General features: G+C 42.8%; 1 protein-coding gene and 1 long non-coding RNA gene across 7 annotated transcripts in view; one reads left to right on the forward strand and one right to left on the reverse strand.

Moving 5' to 3' along the window:
* REPS2 (RALBP1 associated Eps domain containing 2) overlaps window positions 1-23315 on the forward strand; it is a 220926-nt gene that overhangs the window by 178750 nt on the left and 18861 nt on the right. For all 6 annotated transcript variants that reach the window (XM_039233865.1, XM_039233866.1, XM_039233867.1 and 3 more), the window contains 3 exons: window positions 5395-5478; window positions 6690-6835; window positions 16448-16553. In XM_039233865.1, the coding sequence (XP_039089796.1) occupies window positions 5395-5478; window positions 6690-6835; window positions 16448-16553 (336 nt within the window). The remainder of the gene's footprint in view (window positions 1-5394; window positions 5479-6689; window positions 6836-16447; window positions 16554-23315) is intronic.
* Window positions 1253-20542, reverse strand: LOC120232892. Its single transcript, XR_005528670.1, has 4 exons — window positions 20293-20542; window positions 11161-11242; window positions 10464-10653; window positions 1253-1545 (listed from the first exon to the last, which is right to left on the reverse strand). It is a non-coding gene; the product is annotated as an uncharacterized LOC120232892 (long non-coding RNA).

The following is a 23315-nucleotide window of genomic DNA, read 5'->3' on the forward strand; positions in this document are numbered from 1 at the left end:
GCTGCTTTAGCACTCTAGCAGAGTTGAACATTTGCATTGGAGACACAGAGACCAAATGGCCTGTACAACTGAAAATATTTATTATCGTGCTCTTTACAGAAAAGCTTTTCCTGTCCCAGTCTAGGCAATTGATAGAACTGGTGTTCGCTGGAACCCTTATTTGAGACATACTGCTATAACAAGGTAGAGGTGGGTTGTTCTGGCACTGCTTGTGATGAATCTGCTTAATTTTATCCAGCTTTTATGCTACCATCTTTCTTTTCCTCGCTTTGAACTATTTTCTCTTAACTATCCATTGTTGAAGATCAAAATCTGGCTCCCATGTGTCATTGTTCTTTCCTTTCACTTATCACATTCCATCAATCACCAAGGATGTATTCAGTCTCTAGCTAAATAGCTCTCAAATCTGCCTATCCCCACTCCCACCAGACTTGTTTAAATGACCATCATCTCTTATTTTCATTTTTTTGTCTTTTAAGTGAATTTCCTTTCCCTACCGATGGGTTCCTTCTAATCCATTTTACTCAGTGGATTCAGAGTAATCTTTCTAAAATGCAAATCTAGTCTGTTCACTTCCCTACTTAAAATCTGTCAATGCCCCCTTCCACCCATGGCCTTCTAGATAAGCTCCAAATCCTCAACATGGATGTATCAGCCAAGGTCTGGTGGGGAAAACAGAAACCACTCTAGGTACATCACACTGGAAGAGATTTCATTTAAGGGATTAGATACTTAAGGAATTAGATGTGCTAGAGGAACAAAGATGAAGGAATGCCACAGGTTTGCCACAATTTTCTGAACATTAAGACTTTGCAGGCACTAAAGGACATAGCTGGAGATGCTCAGGCTGCCTGAAGCCTCTGAGTCATGGTTTGCGTGGGCCGGGGGGGTGGGCAGGAATGCCCGAGGCCACTACAAGGTCTTCTGGTGGCCAAGTCCCGTGTTTTTCTTTCCGCATGGCCAGAGGAGCAGTGACGCAGCTTCTTTACTTTCACCTTCTTGGTTTAATGTGAGTGACTCTGAGTCAACAAGGAACAGTATTGAAAGGAGATTTTATAAATAGTGTTCCCAGGCTTCTACCCCCTGGAACACAGGGAAGACCATGGAAGTGGGGAATGGTGCTAAGTAGCTACTAGACCATCTGGGACAGTGATCTCTAAGACTATATGTGATACACTCCACTGCCATTCTCCAGCTGTGGCTCTCTCTTTCTTCTCTACTGTTCACCCTTATTCCTCCCCACTAGACCCCAAATTTCAGACTTAAAGAATGGGTGTTTTTGGAGGCCTAAGATAGGTGACATTTATTGGCTCATAGTTTCTGTGGGTTAGAGATTTAGGAGAAACTAATCTGGTGGTTCTGGCTCATAGTCTGTCTTTAGGCTGTAGTCATCTGAAGGCTCAACTGGGGCTGAAGGATCCCCTCTATGATGGCTCTTCCACATGGCTCTCAGTGGGAGGCCGTAGTTCTTTGCGACATTGGCCCCTTATTAGGACTGCTTGAGTGTTCTCACAACATGGCAGCTGACTTTCCAGAACAAGTCATCTAGAGACAAACCAAGGAGAAGCATATCAGAAGGCTTTAACTCTCCTGTACAGTTTGCCTGATTATCTCAGGTCTAGTTCCCTAGAAGTAGAACATGAGATAAAGATACTTGGAAAGTGATACATGAGGTGTACAAAATAAATACCTGTATAATAACTAAACAAACCCTACTTCTGGTAGAGAATCAAAATGCTTAGCCTTCCTAGGCCTGTGCCCCAATTCTGGGGAGCCAGCCGAGCAGGGTCCATATTGTCCCATCAACCATAGGAATTGACAAAGCCCCAGAACAGATCTCCATGTCCTGAGTGGCAGTACCTTCTGAGTACATGTGACTTAAACAGGCTTTCCACTGCAAGATGAGAATGAAAATAGGTTTCTCATTTGTGCGTAGGGCAGTATTAAAATTAAAATATGAGATGCATATTTTTAAAAAGAACCTAAGCTCGAGTTTCAGTGAGCTCTTGGCTAAAAGTATATCCTGCCTTGCCACATCCTGGCTGGGAACGTGTTGTTACACAGTGAGCCATGAGGAAAGGACTGCCATTCATCCTAGTAATTGTCATCCAGATACTTGTTTCTTTTACAAGATTCAGGCATTGGATTTCAGTTCAGACATTTAAAACTTTCAGACAAGGGCATATTGTCCATGTTGATAGAGTTGTTCCCTACTTTCTTTAATATGTGCAGGAAAAAGGGAGCCGCTGAGGTCCCCCTGTTTTCATGAGTTATTCTCTCCAAAGTGTTACCTTGGAAAAGTCTAAAGAGATAGCAAAGAAATCTTCCCAGTTTGTTCTGCTTTCTAGCTGCTGAGACTTACACCATTTTCTTGAAGGAAAATGAAATCCTTGATTGTGAAGAGGGGCTTTTGTATGTGTAAATCTCATCTTTGTTTTTTTGTTTGTTTTTTATCACAAAGCTCGTTTTCTTTCTTCATCCCTTTTCCTCGTATAATTTCTGGCTCCACTGAACCTCTGCCTTTCCAGGACCTTCTTGATTCCTGTGTTCCAGGCCCCTCACAGATTGCAGTCCTCTGAATGTTGGCTAGATGGTCCCATTTCGAATCAGTCATGGGGTGGGGAGGGGCCGTCTTGATGTTCCTCCCAAGGAGATGGGTGGTTAGACTGTGTCTGACGCGACACCCAGGAGCGGTTTGTTCCCCGTGGTGGAGCTAGAAAACCTAGCCCCTCGGATACAATTTCAGAAGGTAAACCGTGAACGGAAAAAATTGTTAAACACTTCTTACAACTGCTCGTTCATTCTTCCCAACTCTGACAACATTGTTCTTCGTGGTTTTAGAGATGTTTAAGAGAAACTGGAGGCAGTTGACAGTGCCATTCACCTACTTCTGCTGCGCTCAGAATCCTTATTTTTGTTGAAAAGAGGGTCCGAGTTATCGTTTTCCTCAATATTTCCACAAGAAGGAGACTGCTCGGCTCCCCAGGAAAAGGGAGCTTTAGGGTGAGCACTCCTTGGCCTGATGACGGAGGGACCTGAGCAGTTGAAAGACGGGGAGACTGGCCTCTCTCTCCTTTTCCCTCTGGCTGGAGGGACGTGCCGATGTGTGGCTGTGCTCCTGCAGCAGCTCGCCTGTGCTGAGGCCAGGGCGTTCGGGTCCCAATCACTAGATCTGTGGATGGAGGGCAAGAAGGGGCCTCAGGTCCAAGTTGTGCTCTTCCACAGAGGTCATTTGGGAGGTTATTGGGCCCTCACTCAGCCCTTAGTGAAGCTGACATTAGGCCTGCGGATCTTGAAGTAGGACACTGTTTGTCAGAGCTCAAGGGAGGTGGGTGAACACTTGCATTCCCTGTGCTCCTGACGAAGAATGGCTCCTGGATAGCTTTGCTCGGCTGTTGTCTGGGTGTTTGAAACCCAGTATGCCTAAAAATGAGCTCACCTTCCACTTGCTTCTGTCATGGGTCCCGTCTTTGGGGCCAGGCCTCTGTGCTCTCCTGCTGTGCTAAGCTGGTGTTCTGGGTTGCGGAGCCTCCTTTCTCACCATGCCTGTGCACTGCCCCAGTAGCCGGAGGCAGCCTGCTGATCACGCACGTCTCACCCATGTCTTTGTTTGCCCACAAGGCCCAGGTGTTCCTGGAGCCCCCATAGTTCCTCACCAATAGTCTGAATTCCACCGAAGCCTGTTTGTCCAGTCATTTCTGTGCCTTTTCCATTAGACTTCAAGCTCCTTGTAAGAAAGGTCTGGGCATCGCTTATCTTGAATACCAGCTCTAGCACAGGGCCTGCCGGCAGTGGCTGCTAAATAAATATTTCTTGAATGACTAACACTCAGGCCCCAGAGTACCTGAGGCTGTATTACATAGTGGTCACAAGCCTGGCATCAGGACCTGAGGCGTGAGTTTGGACTCTGCTCTTTGTGTGATCTTAGGTGAATTCCTCAACAACTTCATTTTCAGTTTCTTCACTAATAATGCGGGGGGTGGGGGGTGGGCATGACTACTTCCTAGGGCTGTGACGACGAAATGCTTTCATCCCTGCGGAGCACCTGGAGAACGGTGTGACACAGTGTTAGGTGTTTCAGATATCCGTCAACAACAACAATACAATTATCCTTACTGGAAAGGAGAGTGCTGTCCGCAAAGCTTGGAACGAGAACTCAGGCATGTGGAGTGCCTGCGTAGTGGGTTTGAAAGACGTGCAGAGGTGCTTGGGAACCGAGGTTTTGGCTAGGGCCGTGCACATGCGGGAGCGGGTGGGATTACTCTTGGAAAGAATGAATGACAGTGGGAGAACCAAAGACAGAGCCTTGAGAAATCCTCCAGCTGAGGGATGAGAGCAATCAAAACAGGAAAGAAAGATCATGATTATCAGTAGGACGTTGCGGTTCTTCAGATGCTGGGGACCGGACTTGTAAAAAGATACTCATGGGTGCTGTGCTCGGCAGAAGGCCTGTGAGGAAGGTACAGGAGGCAGGAAGAAGCCGATAAATGCAGTGCTCTTGTCTATTTGAGTAGATGCAGAGGAAGAAGCCATACGAGAGGTTGCGGAAGGCCGGGTTGGGGACAGGGTGGGCACACTAGGGCTGGTGGTTGTGCTGCAGCGTGTGTTTCCGTTATGCGGTTTAATTTGTGGGTAAATAGAGGACTGTGGTCACTCTCATGAAGAAGTCCCGTTCATTTGTTCGTATGGGGGGGGGGTTTCTCAGCATGTTAACACTTGCCTTGCCGATGAATAGCAACTGAATGTGGCAAGCCTCCTGCAAGGGGGGCAGCAGCGGCGCCTGGTCTTGCTGTGCACTGCTGCCTGGCCCTGGGCCACCTGGCGTGCCTCGACGGGCTTTGAGAGCGGCGCCTGCCACTTTTCGTGTGTTTATTCACTGATTCCATACCACTCGGTAGCTGCAGCCCTTCTGTTTACTCCTGCCATCATGCTCTCCCATCCTGACCTTTTTTAAGGTAGAGTCATATCTATTTTTCTTAGGAATTGAATATTTTTTAAAATTTCAGTGTTTTTTTTTTGTTATTACGGTTATTGTTTTTGTTAGTGATTGGGTTGAAATTTTAACTCCTTTCCTAGCCCCCTCTTTTTTTCCTGATAAGCCTTAATATTTTTTGTTTCAACTTATAAAGCATCAGTTTTTCCACAATGCATATGTCTAGTTGTAGACATTACTGTGACTCCTTTTCTTAAGACTGAACAAGGCTGGAAGGGAGCATGGGAGAGAATGGCAGGGTCTAGGGAAGGTTTTCTCAAGGATCTGCAGACCTGACCACGCTTGGCTATACGTTGGTCTAAATCAACTTCCACTTAGTGACTTTTTCTAAGTGTTATTCGTTATATATTTAGGTGGTTATGTGTTTGCATTCTTATCTTTTGTGTGATATTTTGCTACAGTCTGAACAAACATCTGAGGCTGAAATACACCCCCAGCTGAACAGAGCCCCCTCCCAAGCTGCAGAGAATAGTCCAACAAAGAAGGTAAGGCCAGAGGGAAGGTGCTGGTGTCGTGGCCTTGTGAGCCACGCCCCTGGGCTTCTTGTCTTTGTTTGCAAATCTGTTGTATGGTTTGTGTGTCCTTAAGTGAATGTTAACGGTCCGGGTTTTCTAGAATGTGGGTTCTTTGTGAAGACTAGGGTGCTGATGATTCTTGGGCCTGACCTTGATGCCACTGACAGTTTGTACCTTCCTCTTCAGCACCCCAGTTAAATATGGCGGCCTCGCTCTCGGCAAGTTCAGGTGGGGAGGACCAGGTGACTTTAGTGGAACGCTGCATGCTGCTGAGCCTCTGGGAGAGCCTCTGGGGGAGGGCGGTCTGCCCTCTGTGTGCCGTGGTGTCTTCTTGCGTCCTGGTGTCTTCACCTTAGCCCTCCTCCCCTCCCCTGTGTCACTGAGTCCCACGTCATTTTGCTCGGTGGGCACCACTCCCGCGTTCTGTTCTCTGTTTACCTTCCCGCCCTCTTCTTGTTGCTCCCTTTTTTCTCAGGCCCTTCTCTGGTCGGAACAGGGGCCTGGGTCTCGGGAGCACAGGTGAGGAGGGCCCTCCCCGGAAGCAGGCCAGAGGACATTGTGGCTCTGGATAGGGCGCCTGGGTGGCTGAGTCGGTTAAGCATATGACTTCAGCTCAGGTCATGATTTTATGGTTTGTTGGTTTGAGCCCCATGTTGGGCTCTGTGCTGAGACCCTGGAGTCTGCTTCGGTTTCTGTGTCTCCCCCTCTCTCTCTGCCCCTCTTCTACGTGCATTCTCTCTCTCTGTCTCTAAAAAAAAAAAAAATGAGAAAACCATTAAACATTTAAAAAAAGACCTTGTGGCCCCTGAACTTGACTTCATGAAGGAATTGAGAATGGAAGAATGAAGAGCAGATGACTGAGACCATCACACACTTCAAAATTTATAACATTTTCCCACAAGCCCCAGAGTGATGCAAGAGTGAGCTTTGTCTTCAGTTAGAAAAGGCCTCATGGTGTGAGATGCACACACATTTAGAAAAGGAAGAGTGGGCAGCTGGGCCCCTGGATCCTGATGCCCGTGTCCCTCCAGTTCTTGCCAAGCCATGAATTAGCCTTTTATCTTCAGGTGTGGAGTCTGACCAGAGCACACGCCTGACCTAGAGGAACACGGGGCTTTGACATGATGGGGGAGCATTTCGGTTTAACTTTTGGGTTTTATTGTTTTGTATTTAATCCGCAGGATGTACCATATTCTCAGCCTCCATCAAAGCCCATCCGAAGGAAATTCCGACCTGAAAACTCAGCTACAGAAAGCCAAGAGACTTCTACCACTGTTGGCGGGCCAGCATCGGCAGCGACAGTGAAACCCCATGCGGCAGTCCAAAAGTAAGCCTGTTGGATTGGGGAGGTCGGAGTCTACCTTTTAAATCTTTGTGTATGTGTGAATGTAAATGTGTGTACATTTATGTTCATGGCCATAGAAGGGTGTGATTTGATGGCTGTGTTTTGTCTTACTCATCTCTGTGGTGCTATTACAGCCTGCCAGCCCTCTTGAAAGAGACCACCTGACCCGAGGGCCAAGCGAGTACTAAGCTGTAGTGTTTTGGTTTGTTTGATTCCTTCCCTTCCTTCCTCCTCTTTGTCTCCTTCCCACCCGTCTTCTCATGGAAGCCCACGTTTTCCTGGGAAGAAGACAGTGATAGAGATGGCAGTCTTTCCTCTTGACCTGTCTTACGTTCCCCAGGGCAAATGGTTAGCTTCATGACCCTCAGACCCAGCTTTCAGTAGATATGCTTGTGATTTCTTCTTAGTCCCCATGAAAATTTCCTGTTGTCGATCAACCTGGCACAGAATGGTCGCATGTGGAGCCTCCAAAATGCCCATCTGACTGGCTCTAACAGACTTTGGAGGGAGGGGGGCACACCTGTGGACATGGCCAGAAGCCGAGAGAACAGGGCTCTTGGACAAACCATTTGTCTCTGGAAGGCTTTGCTTTAAGAAAGGCTATCACTTGCCTCAGTTGCCCTGTAGTGAAACTGAGCAAGGTGTTGAGGGCAGAAACGTGCCATGAATGACTTCCCAAGTGAGCGCGACTGGTAGCTAATGTAAACGCTCACGATCTGCCCTGGCACTGCTCTAGAGGCCTCACAGGTCCCAGGGGCTGCTTGGGCTTCTCCCACTTCCACCGTTGTAGAAGGAGAAGCAGCAGACTCTGGGGGTGCACCTTGCCTTTGGAGCCCAAACCCTGTTCTGAATCCATGTGGCACTCTTCTTCACAGGATGGTGTTTGTCTTTTTTTGCAAATGGACCATTTCCTGATGGTGTCGGTGCATAAAGGAAGTGTATTTTGTCCTTACTGGCCTCTGACAACCTCCACCATCTTCCAGTCACCCTCAGGCCTCGGGGATGGATCCCCTGTCAGGGACGGGGATGGATCCCCGTCAGGGACAGGGATGGCAAAACTCACTTCCATGTGCTCCCCCAGCTTACCGCTTTGGTCTCTGCTTTGCTTTACCACTAGTCAGTCAGTGGTGGCCGTGGCACCTTCCAGAGCACACGGATGGCTGCTGGTGGGGCTCACGTAGAGATCTTTCTCATTTTCTTTCCTTCGTTTGTTTTTTTTTTTAAACAGCTTTATTGAGGTACAATTCACACAGTATAAAATTCACCCTTTTATGTGTACAGATCAGTGGTTTTTAGTATATCCACAGAGTTGCGCAACTGTTGTCGCAGTCTAATTTTAGAACATTTTCATTGCCCCCAAGGGAAATTCCGTTCCCATTAGCAGTCACTTTCCATTCCCTGTCCCATGTCCCAGGCAACTACTAATCTACTTTATGTCTTTATAAATTTGCCTGTTCTGGCCATTTCATGTAAATGGAATCATGCAACATGTGGTCTTTTGTGGCTGGCTTTTTTTTTCCAGTTACCATCATGTGTCCAAGGTTTATCCATGTTGTAGCACAAATCAGTACTTAATTCTTTTTTTATTGCTAAATAATGTCCCATTATATGGATAGATCCCATTTTATTTACCCGTTTCTCTGTCGATGGACATGTGGGTTGTTGCCTCTTTGAAGCTAGAAAGAATAATGCTGGTACGCTCTTTGTGTACAAGTTTTTGTGTGGTCTTATGTTTTCATTTGTCAACTGTATGTACCTAGGACTGGGGTTGCTGGGTCATACAGTGGCTCTATATACAGTATTTTCAGGACCTGCCAAACTGTTTCCCACTGTGGCTTCAGCATTTTACATTTTGGCTGGTAACAAATGAGAGTTCCAGTTTGTCCTGTTCTTCCAACACTTGTTGTTACCTTTTTTTTTTTTTTTAATTATTACAGCCATCCTAGTGGGTGTGAAGGGATATCTTATTGCGCTTTTGATTTGCATTTCCCTCTTGGCTAATGAGGTTGAACATCTTTTCATATATTTATTGGCCATTTATATATCTTCTTTTGCAAAATGTCTACTCAGATCCTTTGCCCTTTTCTGCTCGGATTTTTTTTTTTTCATTCTGAGTAATCGGTTCTTGACCTATTCTGGATACAAGTCCCTTGTCAGATATGTGATTTGTAAGTATTCTTTCCCATTCTGTAGGTTGTCTTTTCACTCTCTTCGTGGTGTCCTTTGCAGTGCAGAAGTTTGTAATATTGATGAAGTCCAATTTATCTTTTTTTTTTCTTTTGTTACTTGTGCTTTTAGTGTCATAGCTAGGAGCCATTACCTAACCCACGTTCATAAAGATTTTTTTTCCTGTGTTCGCTTCTACAGATTTTATAGTTTTAGTTCTTACGTTGAACTAATTTTAGTTCATTAGTTAGTTTGGTTAATTTTGAGTTCCTGTTTGTGTATAGTGTGAGGAAGGGGCCCAGCTTCATTCTCTTGCGTGTAGATATCCAGTTGATCCTGCACCATTTGTTGAAAGGAGATCCTTTCTTTTATCTACCTGTTTATCTACTGTCCCTCATTGTGGTACACTGTCACTCGTTAGGTGACCACGTGGTGTCAGGCTGAGAGAGGCTCGCGGCCACCAGCAACACCAGTAGCAGGGATGGACTTAATACAGCTTGTTTTAGTTCCCAGACCAGTTCCTTTTGGAGCGATAAGCAACGTAACATTCATAATTTATTCTTATTAAAAAATTTTTTTTAAGTTTATCTTGAGAGAGATGAAGCAAGCATAGGAGGGGTGCGCGCACACACACACACACACACAGAAAGAGGAGAGAGAGAGAGAGAGAGAGAGAGAGAGAGAGAGAGAGAGAGAGAGAGATCCAAGCAGGCTCCACACTGTCAACGCAGAGCGCAATGCGGGGCTTGAACTCAAAAACCATGAGATCATGACCTGAGCCAAAACCCAAGAGTCAGACCCTTAACCACCTGAGACACCCAGGCACCCCAGCATTCATAATTTTTTAAGTTTTGGAGAGAGAGAGAGAGAGAGAGAGCCAGAAACATGATGTATAGTTCTTTCGCACCCAGGGTTTTGGAAAAGAATTAAATTCTGATGCCTTAGATATCCATTGTCTATAGGAAGTTAACCTCTCTTATGTATCTGGAGTGGTCTTTACTATGTATTGTTTTTGGGAAAAATGAGAAAAGAGGCACAAATCATTTCTCATTTTTATTGTCTCACAGAACCTTGGTTAAGAATGGCTGAAAAAAAAGACTAGTTAGAAAATGGTCATCAGCTCTTTGGGAAATGAACATCAGAACAGACCTATTATAAGAAATAAATTCCCCTTCAGATATCGTCATTGTCTACTCCATTTAAGGCCAAGGCAAAATACAGTATTCTCCAAGCAAGCTGCGGAGTCCCGGTTATAACTAATAAACACCTCCTGGATTGTGTCATCACTAATGAGCTTCTCCGAAGGACAAAAGTGGGTATTTTAAAGAAATACTTTGGTTTACTTGGTTTTCCCCTCACATCTCACATATCTAGTAAAGATGAACTTTGGGAAAACAGAATCATTTGAACAGTTTGGAGAGAGAGGATATGGTGTTAACAGTACTGTGACTGAAGCTGCGAGCCTCCACGGCTTCTGCTCTTCCCTGTATCCCCAGGAGATGTCCTGGGCCATCCCAGGGCACACCCAGCAGCCAGTGTGGGGCGGGCTCTGTTTGCCTGCACGACGTTCTCAGTGGGTGCGATTCTGTTGTCCTTCCTGCTTCAGATTTGGCAGCACTGGAATGTCTGCGGGGCTGAGAAGGGGCATCCCTAGTGAGAACCTCCCATTTCCAAGTAGAGAAAAGGCAATACAACTTCATTTCTCAAAAGCTGTACTCAGTAATTCCTTGGAAGAAATCAGGGCTCAGGTTGAAGGCTAAGAAGATTTTTCTCATCAGGAGACCCTACTTTATATTCTTTCAAATATTGGTTCAGCTGTTTGAATGAAACCCAGGTAACAGCCACTCAAATAATGTGGAAATTGACTTCTTTCATGTGTAAAAGTCTCAGATGGTGAGTAGTCCCAATGCATAGGGCAGCTCTGCCCAGGAACCCAGGTGCCTTCCTGTATTCTTATTCTAGATCCCCGTGGGGGTTGCCTTCATCCCTGTGGTTGCAGATGGCTCACTAGCATGTTCATCTTCTGGGCCCCAGAGAGGGGAATGGGAAAATGGAGAGAAAACAGAAAGGGTATGACACAGAAGTGGTGCTCATCACTTCTCTCTGATCCCTTTCGCCCAGATTTAGTCATATGATCTTACCTCCCTGCAGGAGAGACCGGAAAATGGAGTTTCTGGTTGGATGGCCATGTACCTCGTTCAGCTGCGGGTGATAGGCCGGCCACTGCAAACAAGAGCGCATGGGAATGGGTTTCAGAGGATAGCCGGCTGCAAAACCTTGAGTGCCTCAGAGTGCTATAGTTCTCAGTTGATAGATAGCGTGACACACAGTAGGACCAGACAAATTAAATGTCTACTTCACTGTTACTCCTTCATTTTCCTCCTTGGAAACCAGGCCATTTAGAACCTGGCCTGGAACAGTGAGTGAAAATATTAGAAGAACCTGAAGAGACAAACTCCAGAAGCAACCCTTAAGAGGGTGAGGCAAGTTAAATGCTTTGCCTACTCCTTCATAGATATTCTGGGCTTGATCCTATCTTGATGTTATTTAGGGCTCCTTTGTAGCAAATGATAAAAAGCAACTTGAGGTAGCAAAACCATACTATTTATTATAAGGATATAGGGGTGACTCATGGAAATCTGTGGTAGGAGTGGCTTGGAAGAGACGATTGTAAACCTTTGGAGTGTCTTCTGATTCCTTCAATTTTCTTAGGGTGTTTTTGACTTTTTTTTTTTTTTTTTTTTTTTTTAACCTATGAAGACTTCTCAAGCACCTTCAGCTCCCGAGATTACTTTGTTACCTTCCCGGGCCCAGGCTGAACTGAACTATTAGCCATAACCCAGATCCTTCAGAGAGAGAACTGATCAGCTCAGCATGGGCCAGCATCCACTCAAGGATCAAAATAGAGGTGAAGGTTTTCTTAAGAAAATGTGACTGCCTGCCAGGGGCCCATCACAGTGGAGGAGGTGGGAGGAGATGGAGACAGTTGCTAAAGGAGGAAAATGTTAGGAACTGGGTGCACGTAGTGTGTAGTAGTTTAAGGAGGGACATCATGTTCTGATCAACATCTTTTTATTGAAACTCTTTATTTTGAAATAATTACAGATTTACAAGAAATTACAAAAACCACACAGAGCAGTCCTGTGTATCTTTTAAAAAATATCTTCTTTTTTAATGTTTCATTTTATTTTTGAGAGAGAGAGAGAGAGAGTGCGAGAGCGAGCACACAAGTAGATGAGGGACAGAGAGAGTGGGACAGAGGATCCAAAGTAGGCTCTGTGCTGACAGCAGTAAGCCTGATGCAGGACTCAAAGTCACGAACCATGAGATCATGACCTGAGCCAAACTCAGATGCTTAACCGGCTGAGCCACCCAGGTGCCCTAGTCCTGTGTGTCTTTCACCAAGTTTCTCCTAATGGATAACATTTGACCCAACTGTAGTACAACATCCAAACCAGGACACTGACATTGGGACAGCGTATGTGTAGTTCTATGTCGTTTAATTACATGTGTTGAGTCTTGTAACCACCACTGTAATCAGGGTACAGAAGTCAGACCTACCCCTCCTCCTCACCATTCCTTACCCCTGGCAACCATTGATCTGTTTCCCGTATCTATAGTTTTGTCATTTTGAGAATATTATAGAAATAGAATCATACAGCATGTGACCTTCTGAGTTTGGCTTTTTTTCGCTTGGCACAGTCCCTGGACATCCAAGTTATGTATCTCAATCAGCACTGCTAGGCTGTATTCTGTGGTATGCATGTCTCACAGTCTGTCGAGCCATTTGCCTGTTGAGAGATGTTTTGGTTGTGTTTAGTTGAGAATTCTAAATAAAGCTACTATGAGCACCTTGTGTATGGGTTCTCGTGTGTACATATTTTCATTTCTCTGGTATAAATGTCGAAGAGTGTGACTGCTGGGTTGTGTGCTGAGTGTATGTGTAGTTGTTAAAGAACCTGCCAAGCTGTTTTTCAAAAACGGCTTTCCCATTTTACATTTCCACCAGCAATGTATGGCACGTGCAGTTTGTCCACATCCTCACCAGCATTTGCTATTGTCATTTTTTTTTTTTTTTACGTTAGCTGCTCAAATAGGTGTGTAGTTCTATCCTACTGTGGCCTTAATTTGCATTTCCCTAATGGCTAGTGATGTCAAGCATCTTTTCATGTGTCTATTTGCCATCATATATCCTCTTTGGTAACATGTCTCTTGATGTCCTTTCCCCATTTTCTAATTGAATTGTTCTTTTTCTGTTGAGATTTGAGAGTTCTTTATATATTTTAAATACATATAAATTGTTAGATATGTGCTCTGAATATATTTTCTCTGAGTCTGTAGCTTGTCATTTCATCCTCTTAACAGTCTTTTGTAGTGTGGAAGTTTTTAAAATTTCAAAGAAGTCCAACTTGCTGATTTTTTTTTCCTTGTATGGATTGTGCTTTTGTTGTTGCATCTAAAATTCTTCACCAAGCCCTAGGTCTTAAAGATTTTCTCTTATGTTTTCTTCTAAAAGTTTTATGATTTTATACTTTATATTTAAGTTGCTAGATCCATTAGGTCAGGGTTCTTTTCCTTTTTTTTCTTTTTTTTTTGGCTTGTGGATGTTGAATTGCTTCAGTACTGCTGGTTGAAAAGGCTAGTCTTGCTCCATTGACTTGCATTTGCACGTCTGTCAAAACTAAGTTTACCAGTGTGATTCTCTTTCTGGGTTCTCTATTCTGTTCCATTGATCTATGTGTCTTTCCCTTTGCCAATACCACACAGTCCTGATTCCTATCTTCATTACTTATTTACTTGATTCCTGTAGCTCTATAATAAAAAGTCTATTTCTCCCACTTTATTATAATTTTTTTTCAAAATTGTTTTAGCTATTCTGATTCTTCTGGCTTTCCATATAAATTTTAGAGTAATTTTGTCTCGATTTACAAAAATCTTGCTGAGATTTCGATAGGAATTGTGTTAATAAACCTTTGTATCAACCTGGGGAAAGTTGACATCTTTACTGTGTTCAGTCATCTAATCCATGAACATGATAAATATTTCTGTTTGTTTTGATCCTATTTTTTCATTAGTGTTGCATAGTTTTCAGCATGTAAATCTTATATGTTTTGATATATCTAAGTATTTCAGTTTGAATCTTTGTGATATTGTATTTTTGAGTTTTTCCCCATGTATTCATTGTTAGTGTATCAAAATTCTATTGATTTTTGTATGTTAATCTTCTCTCCTCCAAACTTCTATTCTTGCTGAAATAATTTATTAGTTCTGAGAATTTTTTTTTTTTTTATAGATTTCTTGGAATTTTCTATATAGGTCATCATGTCATTGGCAGATAGGGACAGTTTCATTCTTTCCAATATGTGTGCCTTTTCTTTTTCTTGAATTCTTGTACTGGCTAGGACTTCTAGCACTGTGTTGAAAATAATAATGAGAGTAGAAATCCTTGCTTTGTTCCTCATCTTAGGGGGAAAGCATTCAGGTTTTCATTCTGTATAATGTTAGCTATAGCTATTTTTTGTAGAAATTCTTCATCAAGTTGAGCAAGTTGGCCTCTATTCATGGTTTTCTGAGAGTTTTTATCATGAAGTGGGTATTGAGTTTTAACCAGTGCTTTTTCTATATCAGTTGATACAATCATGTGAGTTTTTTCTTTCAGCTGTTAGGATGGTGGATTACACTGATTGACTTATGAATATTGAATCAGTCTTGCATCTCTGGAATAAAGCACTCTTGGTCATGGTGTATAATATTTAAATATATTGCTAAATTCAGTTTGCTCCTATTTTGTTAAAACATTTTGCATCTATCTCCAGGAGAGAGTGATACTGTGCCTAATTTATGTCTTGCTAGGCTGCCCCCTTCCAAGTCATTTGGCTACAGAGTGCAGGGTTTGGGCTTGGGGGAAGGTGCTTTTTTATGATTGCCCTTATTGGCATTTATGGATTGCTGACTTCTCCACTCTCTAGTCTGGGATATATGAAGCAAAAAAGAAAACTCAGGGAATTCACTGCTGTGTGTTTCCCTGGGTACCGAGTTCCCTAGCTGGCTTGCCTTTTTCACTTTTTGGAATAATCTTTTATTAAAGTTTATTTATTTATTTTAAGAGAGAGAGAGTGAGGGAGAGAGAGACTATCCCAAGCAGGCTGTGCATTGTCAGCACAGAGCCCAACATGGGGCTCAGTCTCACAACTGTGAGATCATGACCTGATCTGAAATCAAGAGTCAGGTGCTTAACTGAGCCACCCAGCTGCCCCTTTTTGGAGTAATCCTATGGGTGTTTTATATATTATGTCCAGGATTTTAACTAGGTGCATAGAGAGAAGTGTGTCTACTCCATGTTGTCCTGAAACCGGAAGGCCAATCCTTATCTTTCTAAAGTAGATTTTAAAGCCTCTCTCCTGCCTATTTATGGATGGAAAAAATTCATCTTTAAACTTGTTGGGGAAGGGAGTATGCCTTCTGTGGATTGTAGCAGAGTGGGTAGCATAGTGTATATTCTCAGCAAATATTAATCAGATCTCCACAGTGGTCACTTTGCATTCTGGCTATGTTGCTCTGGCCTGGAACCCACCTCTCACTGATTACAAATATGTCTGTTTTTTTTTTTTTTTAATTCTCTGAGAATTCGGTATTTTTTGCTGTGGGATATAAGGTTGTAGGTGATGCAGTCACGTTGATTTATCATTCCAACTCTGGACAGCTTTGAGGGAGAAAGTGGGCTCGGAGACCAGCAGTATACCAGAGACTGTGATGGGCGGTGTGGAACATATGGTCACCCTAGTTCTGGCTGCTCTGTGAATTTACTATTGACTTAATTTGGGAATACTGTTATTAAAACATCTCTGTTTTTCTCAAGTGCCACAGATGTGTGCGGGTATGTGCACATGAATGAGCACACTCACACAAGCTCAAGCACTCATGCCTAATAATGAAGAAATGAAGGAGTCATATGCAGGCTGGCTAAGTTAATGTAAGAGTTTTGCTAAAGAGAATGTTCTTCTATTCATTTCCTTCAGACTTGTCCACAGGGGCCACCTGCAGGTCTTTTAAATGCCATTAATGCTTACACAAAAAGGGCATTCTAGTTAATGTGGTTTGTCAGGAAGAAATACTTATTAAATTGTCTGGGAATAAATGGAATGCGAAGTTTGAAAAGGTCTAATTCACAGCTTTTCTTCAAGTTATAAAATGGGAATTACTTCAGGTGTAAATAATTCATCCCGACAAATTTGTTTCATTTGGTGTGTGCCTGTGTGCCTGCGTATCTGCGTGTGGCTGCCTGTCTGTGAATATATGGTTTTCTGTTTGGAGCCCTGCGACATCAGCCCCTTGTTAAGTACTTCCCATGAATCCGAGTGTTCTGACCCACAAGGGTCCGGACCTCCGGGTTCTAGTCCACTGAACTGTGTTTGTACTTTTTTATAGACAGTCTTCCAAACAGAAGAAGGCTATTCAGACTGCCATCCGCAAAAATAAAGAGGCAAATGCAGTGCTGGCCCGGTTGAACAGTGAACTCCAGCAGCAGCTCAAGGTAAGGAGCTTTCTGAATGTGGATCACTAGGCTTTTTGTGTGGTGGTTTTGTTTTGCCCATTGGCCGAGCACCTGCCTCCATTCCTATTGGTAAGACTTGCGTGTTTGTTGTCAAACGTCTTTTGGAAGGCAGAGAATTGCTGCACTTAAGTTTCGTGGGTTGGTTCTTGTATGTTTAGAGGAAGACTAGTAACTTGAATGCGCTGGCTGCATATTGTGTACTAGTTAAATGGACAGAGAGTCTCTGGCAAAGGCTGTCTGAAGCATTCTGCATTGTCCAAAGCTTCTGGATAAAGCCTTGGTTGTTTAGATCCTCCCTGAATGATGCTATACTTCCTTAGGCCAAAGAGGGTGGCCCTGATACTGTGAAAGGCCCAACCCCTCCCCCGAGCACTTGGAGACGGTTCCATGGCACTTTGACAAGGACGTCACCCTGTCCTTACCACTTCTTTCTCTTTTCCCTTAATCTCTCCCGTATTCGTTTCTGAGCACTGCCGTAACGAACTCCTGCAAGCTTGGTGGCTCCAAGTAACAGAAATCACTTCCCACAACTCTGGAGGCTAGAGGTCTGAAGTCCAGGTGTCAGCAGAGCCATGCTCTCTCTCTCTGAAGGCTCTAGGGGAGAATCCTTTCTTCTTTCTTCCCAGCTTCTGGTAGTTGCTGGGTGTTCCTTGGCTTCCACAGGTCTCACTCCAGTATCTGTCTCCACTGCTGCATGGTGTTGTCTCTGAGTCTGTGTCCAAAGTCCTCTTCTTATAGGGGCACCAGTCCTTGAATTAAGGCCTGCTCTAATTCAGCATAACCTCATATTAGTTCAGTCATATCCACAGGGGTCCTATTTCTGTATAAGGTCACGTTTGCAGGTGCTGGGAGTTAGGACTGAAGCATATCGTTTTGGGGGACATGGTTCTGCCTCCTATGTGCTCTGATTCTCTCCTGCATTATTGCCATCCATGTAAACACGTCCCGGTGTTGTCCTTTGTCTTCTCACATCCTTCTCCAGCTGTGGCCCCAGCTCTCTGGTCTCCTGCCCGGCCAGGTTTCTTAGCACTCTGCTTCCTCACCGACGGCTTTCTCTCGCTCCGCTTCAGTATGGCTTCACTCATCCATTCACACCCCTCCTGTGACCATATCCAGTGGGCTGTTCAGTATTACTTGAATTTTCTGAAGAATTCTACACAATGAACTATTACCTCCTCTGGCATTGCTTTTCTCACTGGCTTTTGGGGTTTAATACTCTTCTCATGTTCTTTCTACTCCCTCTCTCCCTTCCTGGTGTTTCTTCCTTCACGATCTCTGCTATTTCTTCCTACTTTGATTTCTCTTGTTTTTCTCCCTTTGCCCCAGTATTTTATTATGAACGTTTTCAACATATGAAAGTTGAAAGAATCCTATGGTAAATACTTTCATAGCCACCTCTTTTTAACCTTTTACAATACTTGTTTTATCATGTATCTATCCCTCTGTCCGTCAGTCTACCTTATTTCTAACATTTTTAAATGTTGTTTATTTTGAGAGAGTGAGTGAGCACAAGCAGGGGAGGGGCAGAGAAAGGAGAGGGAGAATCCCAAGCAGGTTCTGCAGAGTCCCACGGGGACTTGACCTCACGTACTGTGAGATCATGACTTGAGCTGAGATCAAGAGCCCGACACCTAACTGAGCCATCCAGATGCCCCTGTTTTTGACATATTTTTAAGTAAATTGCAGACATCTGTTTGCATTCCCTAGATTGCAACATGCCTATCATTAGCTAGAATTCAGCATTTTTACAGGTTTTTCTGATGATGTAAGTTTTACATAAAATTAATGCATAGATCTTAAGTGTGTATTTGCTCAGTTGTTTTTTGTTTTTTTTTTTTTTTTTTTTTTTACCAATGCATATACTTATGGAACCCAAACCCCTATCAAGATTTAGAACATCATCATCACCCCCAGGAGGCTCCCTCATGATCCTTCCTGGTCAATTCCTGCCACTCACACAGTTCTTACTTTGTTAGCCCTAGTGTTGTTGATTCTGTAACTTTATATAAATGGTGTCCTCTAATGTGTACTTTTGTATAAAGCTTATTTCACTTCGTATTATGTTTTTGAGATTCATTTATATCGCATGTGTCAGTAGTCCATTCCTTTTTACTGCTGGATAGTATTCCTTTGAGTGATTATGTCACAATATGGTTATTAATAAGTTATCCTATCAATGGATACCTGAGCTGTTTCCAGTTTTTGGCTATTTTGAAGAAAACGACATTCTTTGAATAAGTCTTTGTGTGGAAATAAGTTCTCATTTCTCTTGAGGAAATCCCTAAGATTTAGATTAGTAGGTAATGTGGTGAGTGTATGTGATTGGTTTTGTTAGAAACTGCTAGAGCCTTTCCAAACTGGTTGTAGCATTTTATACTCCTTCCACATAGAGTGTGAGAGTTCCCATTGTTCCCCATTCTTGCTGACATTTGGGGATGGTCTTTTTTTTTTTTTTTTTCCTTTTAGAGAGAAAGCATGAGTTGGGGAGAGGGGGCAGATGGAGAGAGGGAGAGAATCTGAGAATCTTAAGTAGGCTCCACACTCCGTGCAGAGCCCAATGTTGGGCTTGATCCCACAACCCTTGGGATCATGACCTGAGCTGAAATCAAGAGTCAGACACTCAACCAGCTGAGCCACCAAGGCACCCCAGTGTTGTTCTTTTTTTTTTTTTTTTTTAATTTTGACTCCTGTATTTGAGTATTTATTTATTTATTTATTTATTTTTACAAATAGTTTATTGTTAAATTAGTTTCCACATAACACTCAGTGCTCATCCCCACAAGTGTCCTCCTCCATGCCCATCCCCCCTCCCCCCCACATCCATCAGTCCTCAGTTTTTGTCAGCATTCAAGAGTCTCTCATGGTTTGCCTCTCTCCCTTTCCCCCACCATTTCCGCCCTTCTTCTCCCCCTTGTTCCTCCCTCAAGTTCCTCCTAATCCTCCTATACGTGCAAACATAGGATATTTGTCCTTCTCTGCCTGACTTATTTCGCTCAGCATAACACCCTCAAGGTCCATCCACGTTGCTACCCATGGCCAGATTTCATTGTTTCTCATTGCCATGTAGTATTCCATGGTATAGATAAACCACATCTTCTTGATCCATTCATCTGTTGATGGACACTTAGGCTCTTTCCATGTTTTAGCTATTGTGGAGAGTGCTGCTATGAACATTGGGGTACACGTGCTCCTATGCCTCAGCATTTCTGTATCCCTTGGGTAAATTCCTAGCAGTGCTATTGCTGGGTCCTAGGGGAGTTCTATTGTTAGTTTCCTGAGGAACCTCCACACTGTTTTCCAGAGGGGCTGTACCAGTTTACATTCCCACCAACAGTGTAGGAGGGCCCAGTGTTGTTCTTTTAATTTTAGTTGAGCCTGTGGTTATGTAGTTTTTATTTTGCATCTCCTTGATGCTTGATTTTGCCGAGCACTTTTTTATTGCAATTATTTACCTTTCATATATTTTATTTTATGAAGTGTCTTTTCAAAATACAATAAAACCTTGGTTTGCGAGCATAATTTGTTCCAGAAACATGTTTGTAATCCAAAGCACTTGTATATCGAAGCAAATTTCCCCGTAAGAAGTAATGAAAACTCATTACTTGTTCCACAACCCACAAATATTCGTATAAAAATGATTACAATACTCTAATATAATACAAAATAATAAAGAAAATACAAAATATAAAGAAAAATAAGCAAATTAACCTGCACTTACCTCTGAAAACCTGTGTGGCTGGTGTGAGGGAGACCACAGAGGATGGTTATTGAGTAGGACGACTTTCACTATTACTAAGAGATGTTGACTATAGGACAGTGTTAATCAACTCTTGTCATAGATTGCAGTTAATGTAACTGGCAATAAAGTAGCAGAGGAAAGGGTCTAGATCTGCAGGCAGCCTGGCCTAGAATGAAGTAGCGCATTCCCAAGCTTACTCGTGTCTAGAAAAGCAAAGGACTGTCCATAGGTTTTTTGGAGGGACAAAAAAATACACTAGTGCCAGTTGTGGGCACCTTCCAGTGTTCTGAAAAATCACTGATTTCTGCCAAACACTGTGGCCTGAGACCAAGCATCCAAGTGTGGGAAATGATCTCCCAGCGAGGGAGAGGGAGACAGATGATCCGAAGCAGGCTCTACGCCATCAGCACAGAGCCCACTGCAGGCCTCAAACTCACAATCTGACAGATTATGACCTCAGCCAAAGTTGGACACTCAACCAACCAAAGCTGGGCGCCCCTAGATAGATGCCCTTTATATTATCTTGGTTACTAGTCCTTTGTCGGATCACTGTTTTGTAAATGTTTCCTTGCAGTCTTTGTTTTGCCTATTCATTTCCTTAACTGTATCTTGTCATGAACAGTAGTTTTTAACTTCTCTAAAGTCTAATTTTTCATTTTTTTGGTTCTTATTTTCTCCCTTCATAAGGAAACTGCGTACATTTAAATAATGAATATACTCTATTATGTTTTCTTTTAAAGGCTTTATCGTTTTAGCTTTTACATTTAGGTCTTAAGACAATTATTTAAATTACTTTGTTGAGGTATGATTGACACACAAAAAGCTATGAATATTTTACGTATGTAATGTGATACCTGCAGTTTGGAGATAATTATATATCCATGGACCCATCACTACAATTTATGCCATAAAACTATGCATCACCTCTACAAGTTTCCTCCTCTCTCTCTCCTTTTCTTTCTTTCTTACATTATTTTGTGTGTGTGATAAGAATGCTTAACATAAGATCTACCCTCTTAGCAAATTTTTAATTATAGACTACAGAATAATTAATGGTAGGCACTATGCTATATAGATCTCTCGGCCTTACTCATCCTGTGTCACTGAAACTTTGTGCCCTTTGAATAGTACTTCTGCATTTCCCCCAGTCCCTGACAACCACCATTCTACACTCTGCTTCTCTGAGTTTGACTACAGATTCCTCATAGGAATGGTGTCATTTAGCATTTGCCCTTCTCTGTCTGCCTTGTTTTCCTTAGCATAATGTCCTGCAGGTTTATCTGTGTTGTTGCAAATGGCTGAATTTCTTTCTTTTTCAAGGCTGAATAATATTCCATTGTACGCATATACATTTGCTTTACCCATTTGTCCATTGGTAGACATTTAGGTTCCTTCCATGTCTTGGCTATTGTGAATAATGCTACAGTGAGCATGAGAGTACAGATGTGTCTTCAAGATACTGATTTTAACTCCTTTAGATACATACCCAGAAGCTGGATCATGTGGTAGTTCTATTTTTTTTCAGCTTTATTGAGATATAATTGACATATTACCACTGTATGATTTTAAGGTCCACAACATGTTGATTTGATACATTGACATATTGCAATATGATTATCATAGTATTGTTAATGCCTTTATCACCTCACATAATTATCAATTTATGTTGTGAAAACATTTAAGATTTATTCTCTTGGCAGCTTTCAAGTATATATGTATGTAATACAGTAGTATTAACTGTAGTCATCGTGTGTACATTAGATCCCTAGAACTTATTCCTCTTATAACTGGAAGTTTGCACACTTGACCAACATCTTTCCTTTTTTTTTTTTTTTTTAAATATTTTTATTTATTTCTAGGAGAGAGAGAGAGAGAGAGAGAGAGAGAGCGTGAGCAGGGGAGGGTCAGAGAGAGAGGGAGACACAGACTGAAACAGGCTCCAGGCTCTGAGCTGGCAGTCAGCACAGAGCCCGACGCGGGGCTCGAACCCACCAACCGCGAGATCATGACCTAAGCGAAAGTCGGACGCTTAACCGACTAAGCCACCCAGGCGCCCCATGACCAACATCTTTCCATTTCCCCTCAGCCCCTGGCAGTCGCCATTCTACTTTCTGTTTCTATGAATTTGGCTTTTTTACATTGCACACAGGTAATATCATACAGTATTTACCTTTTTCTATCTGACTGACTTCCCCTGGTGTAGTGCCCACAGGGTCCATCTGTGTCACAAAGGGCCGGGTTTCCTTCTTTCTTATGGCTGAATAATACTCCATTTTATGTATGTACTACATCTTTATCCATTCATTTGTAGACAGACACTAATGTTTCCATATCTTGCCTATTGTAAGTAATGCTGCATTGAACATGCAGATATCCCTTAGAAATCCTGGTTTTATTTGGATACCCAGAAGTGGGATTGCTGATCACATGATGGTTCTTTTAATACTGAGGAACCTCCATACTGTTGTCCCTGGTGGCCGCACCAATTTCCATTCCTAACAACAGTGCACAAGGATTCCCTTTTCTCCACCTTTTTGCCAACACTTACCTCTTACGTTGTTGATAATAGTCATTCTCAAAGGTGTGAGGTGATCTCTTACTGTTATTTTGATGTACATTTCCTTGGTGATTGCTGATGTTGGGCATCTTTTTATGTATCGATTGGCCATTTATTTTGGTATATTGTGTTTCCATTTTCATTTGTTTCAAGATAACTATTGATTTCTTCTTTGACCTATTGGTTGTTCAGGAGTGTTAATTTCTACATACTTGTAAATTTTCCAGCTTTCTTCCTATTAATTCATTTCTAGTTTCATAACATTGTGATCAGAAAAAATACTTGGTATGATTTCAGTCTTTTTAAGTTTCCTAGGACTTGTTTTGTGACCTATCATTATATCCTGGAGAGTGTTCCATGTGCACTTGAGAAGAATATGTATTCTGCGGCTGTTGGATAGAATGTTCTTTATATGTTCGTTAGGTCCATTTGGTCTAAAGTATAG

This window comes from Hyaena hyaena, unplaced genomic scaffold (assembly GCF_003009895.1).
Source record: "Hyaena hyaena isolate Hyena2069 unplaced genomic scaffold, ASM300989v1 scaffold_80, whole genome shotgun sequence".
NCBI lineage: Eukaryota > Metazoa > Chordata > Mammalia > Carnivora > Hyaenidae > Hyaena > Hyaena hyaena.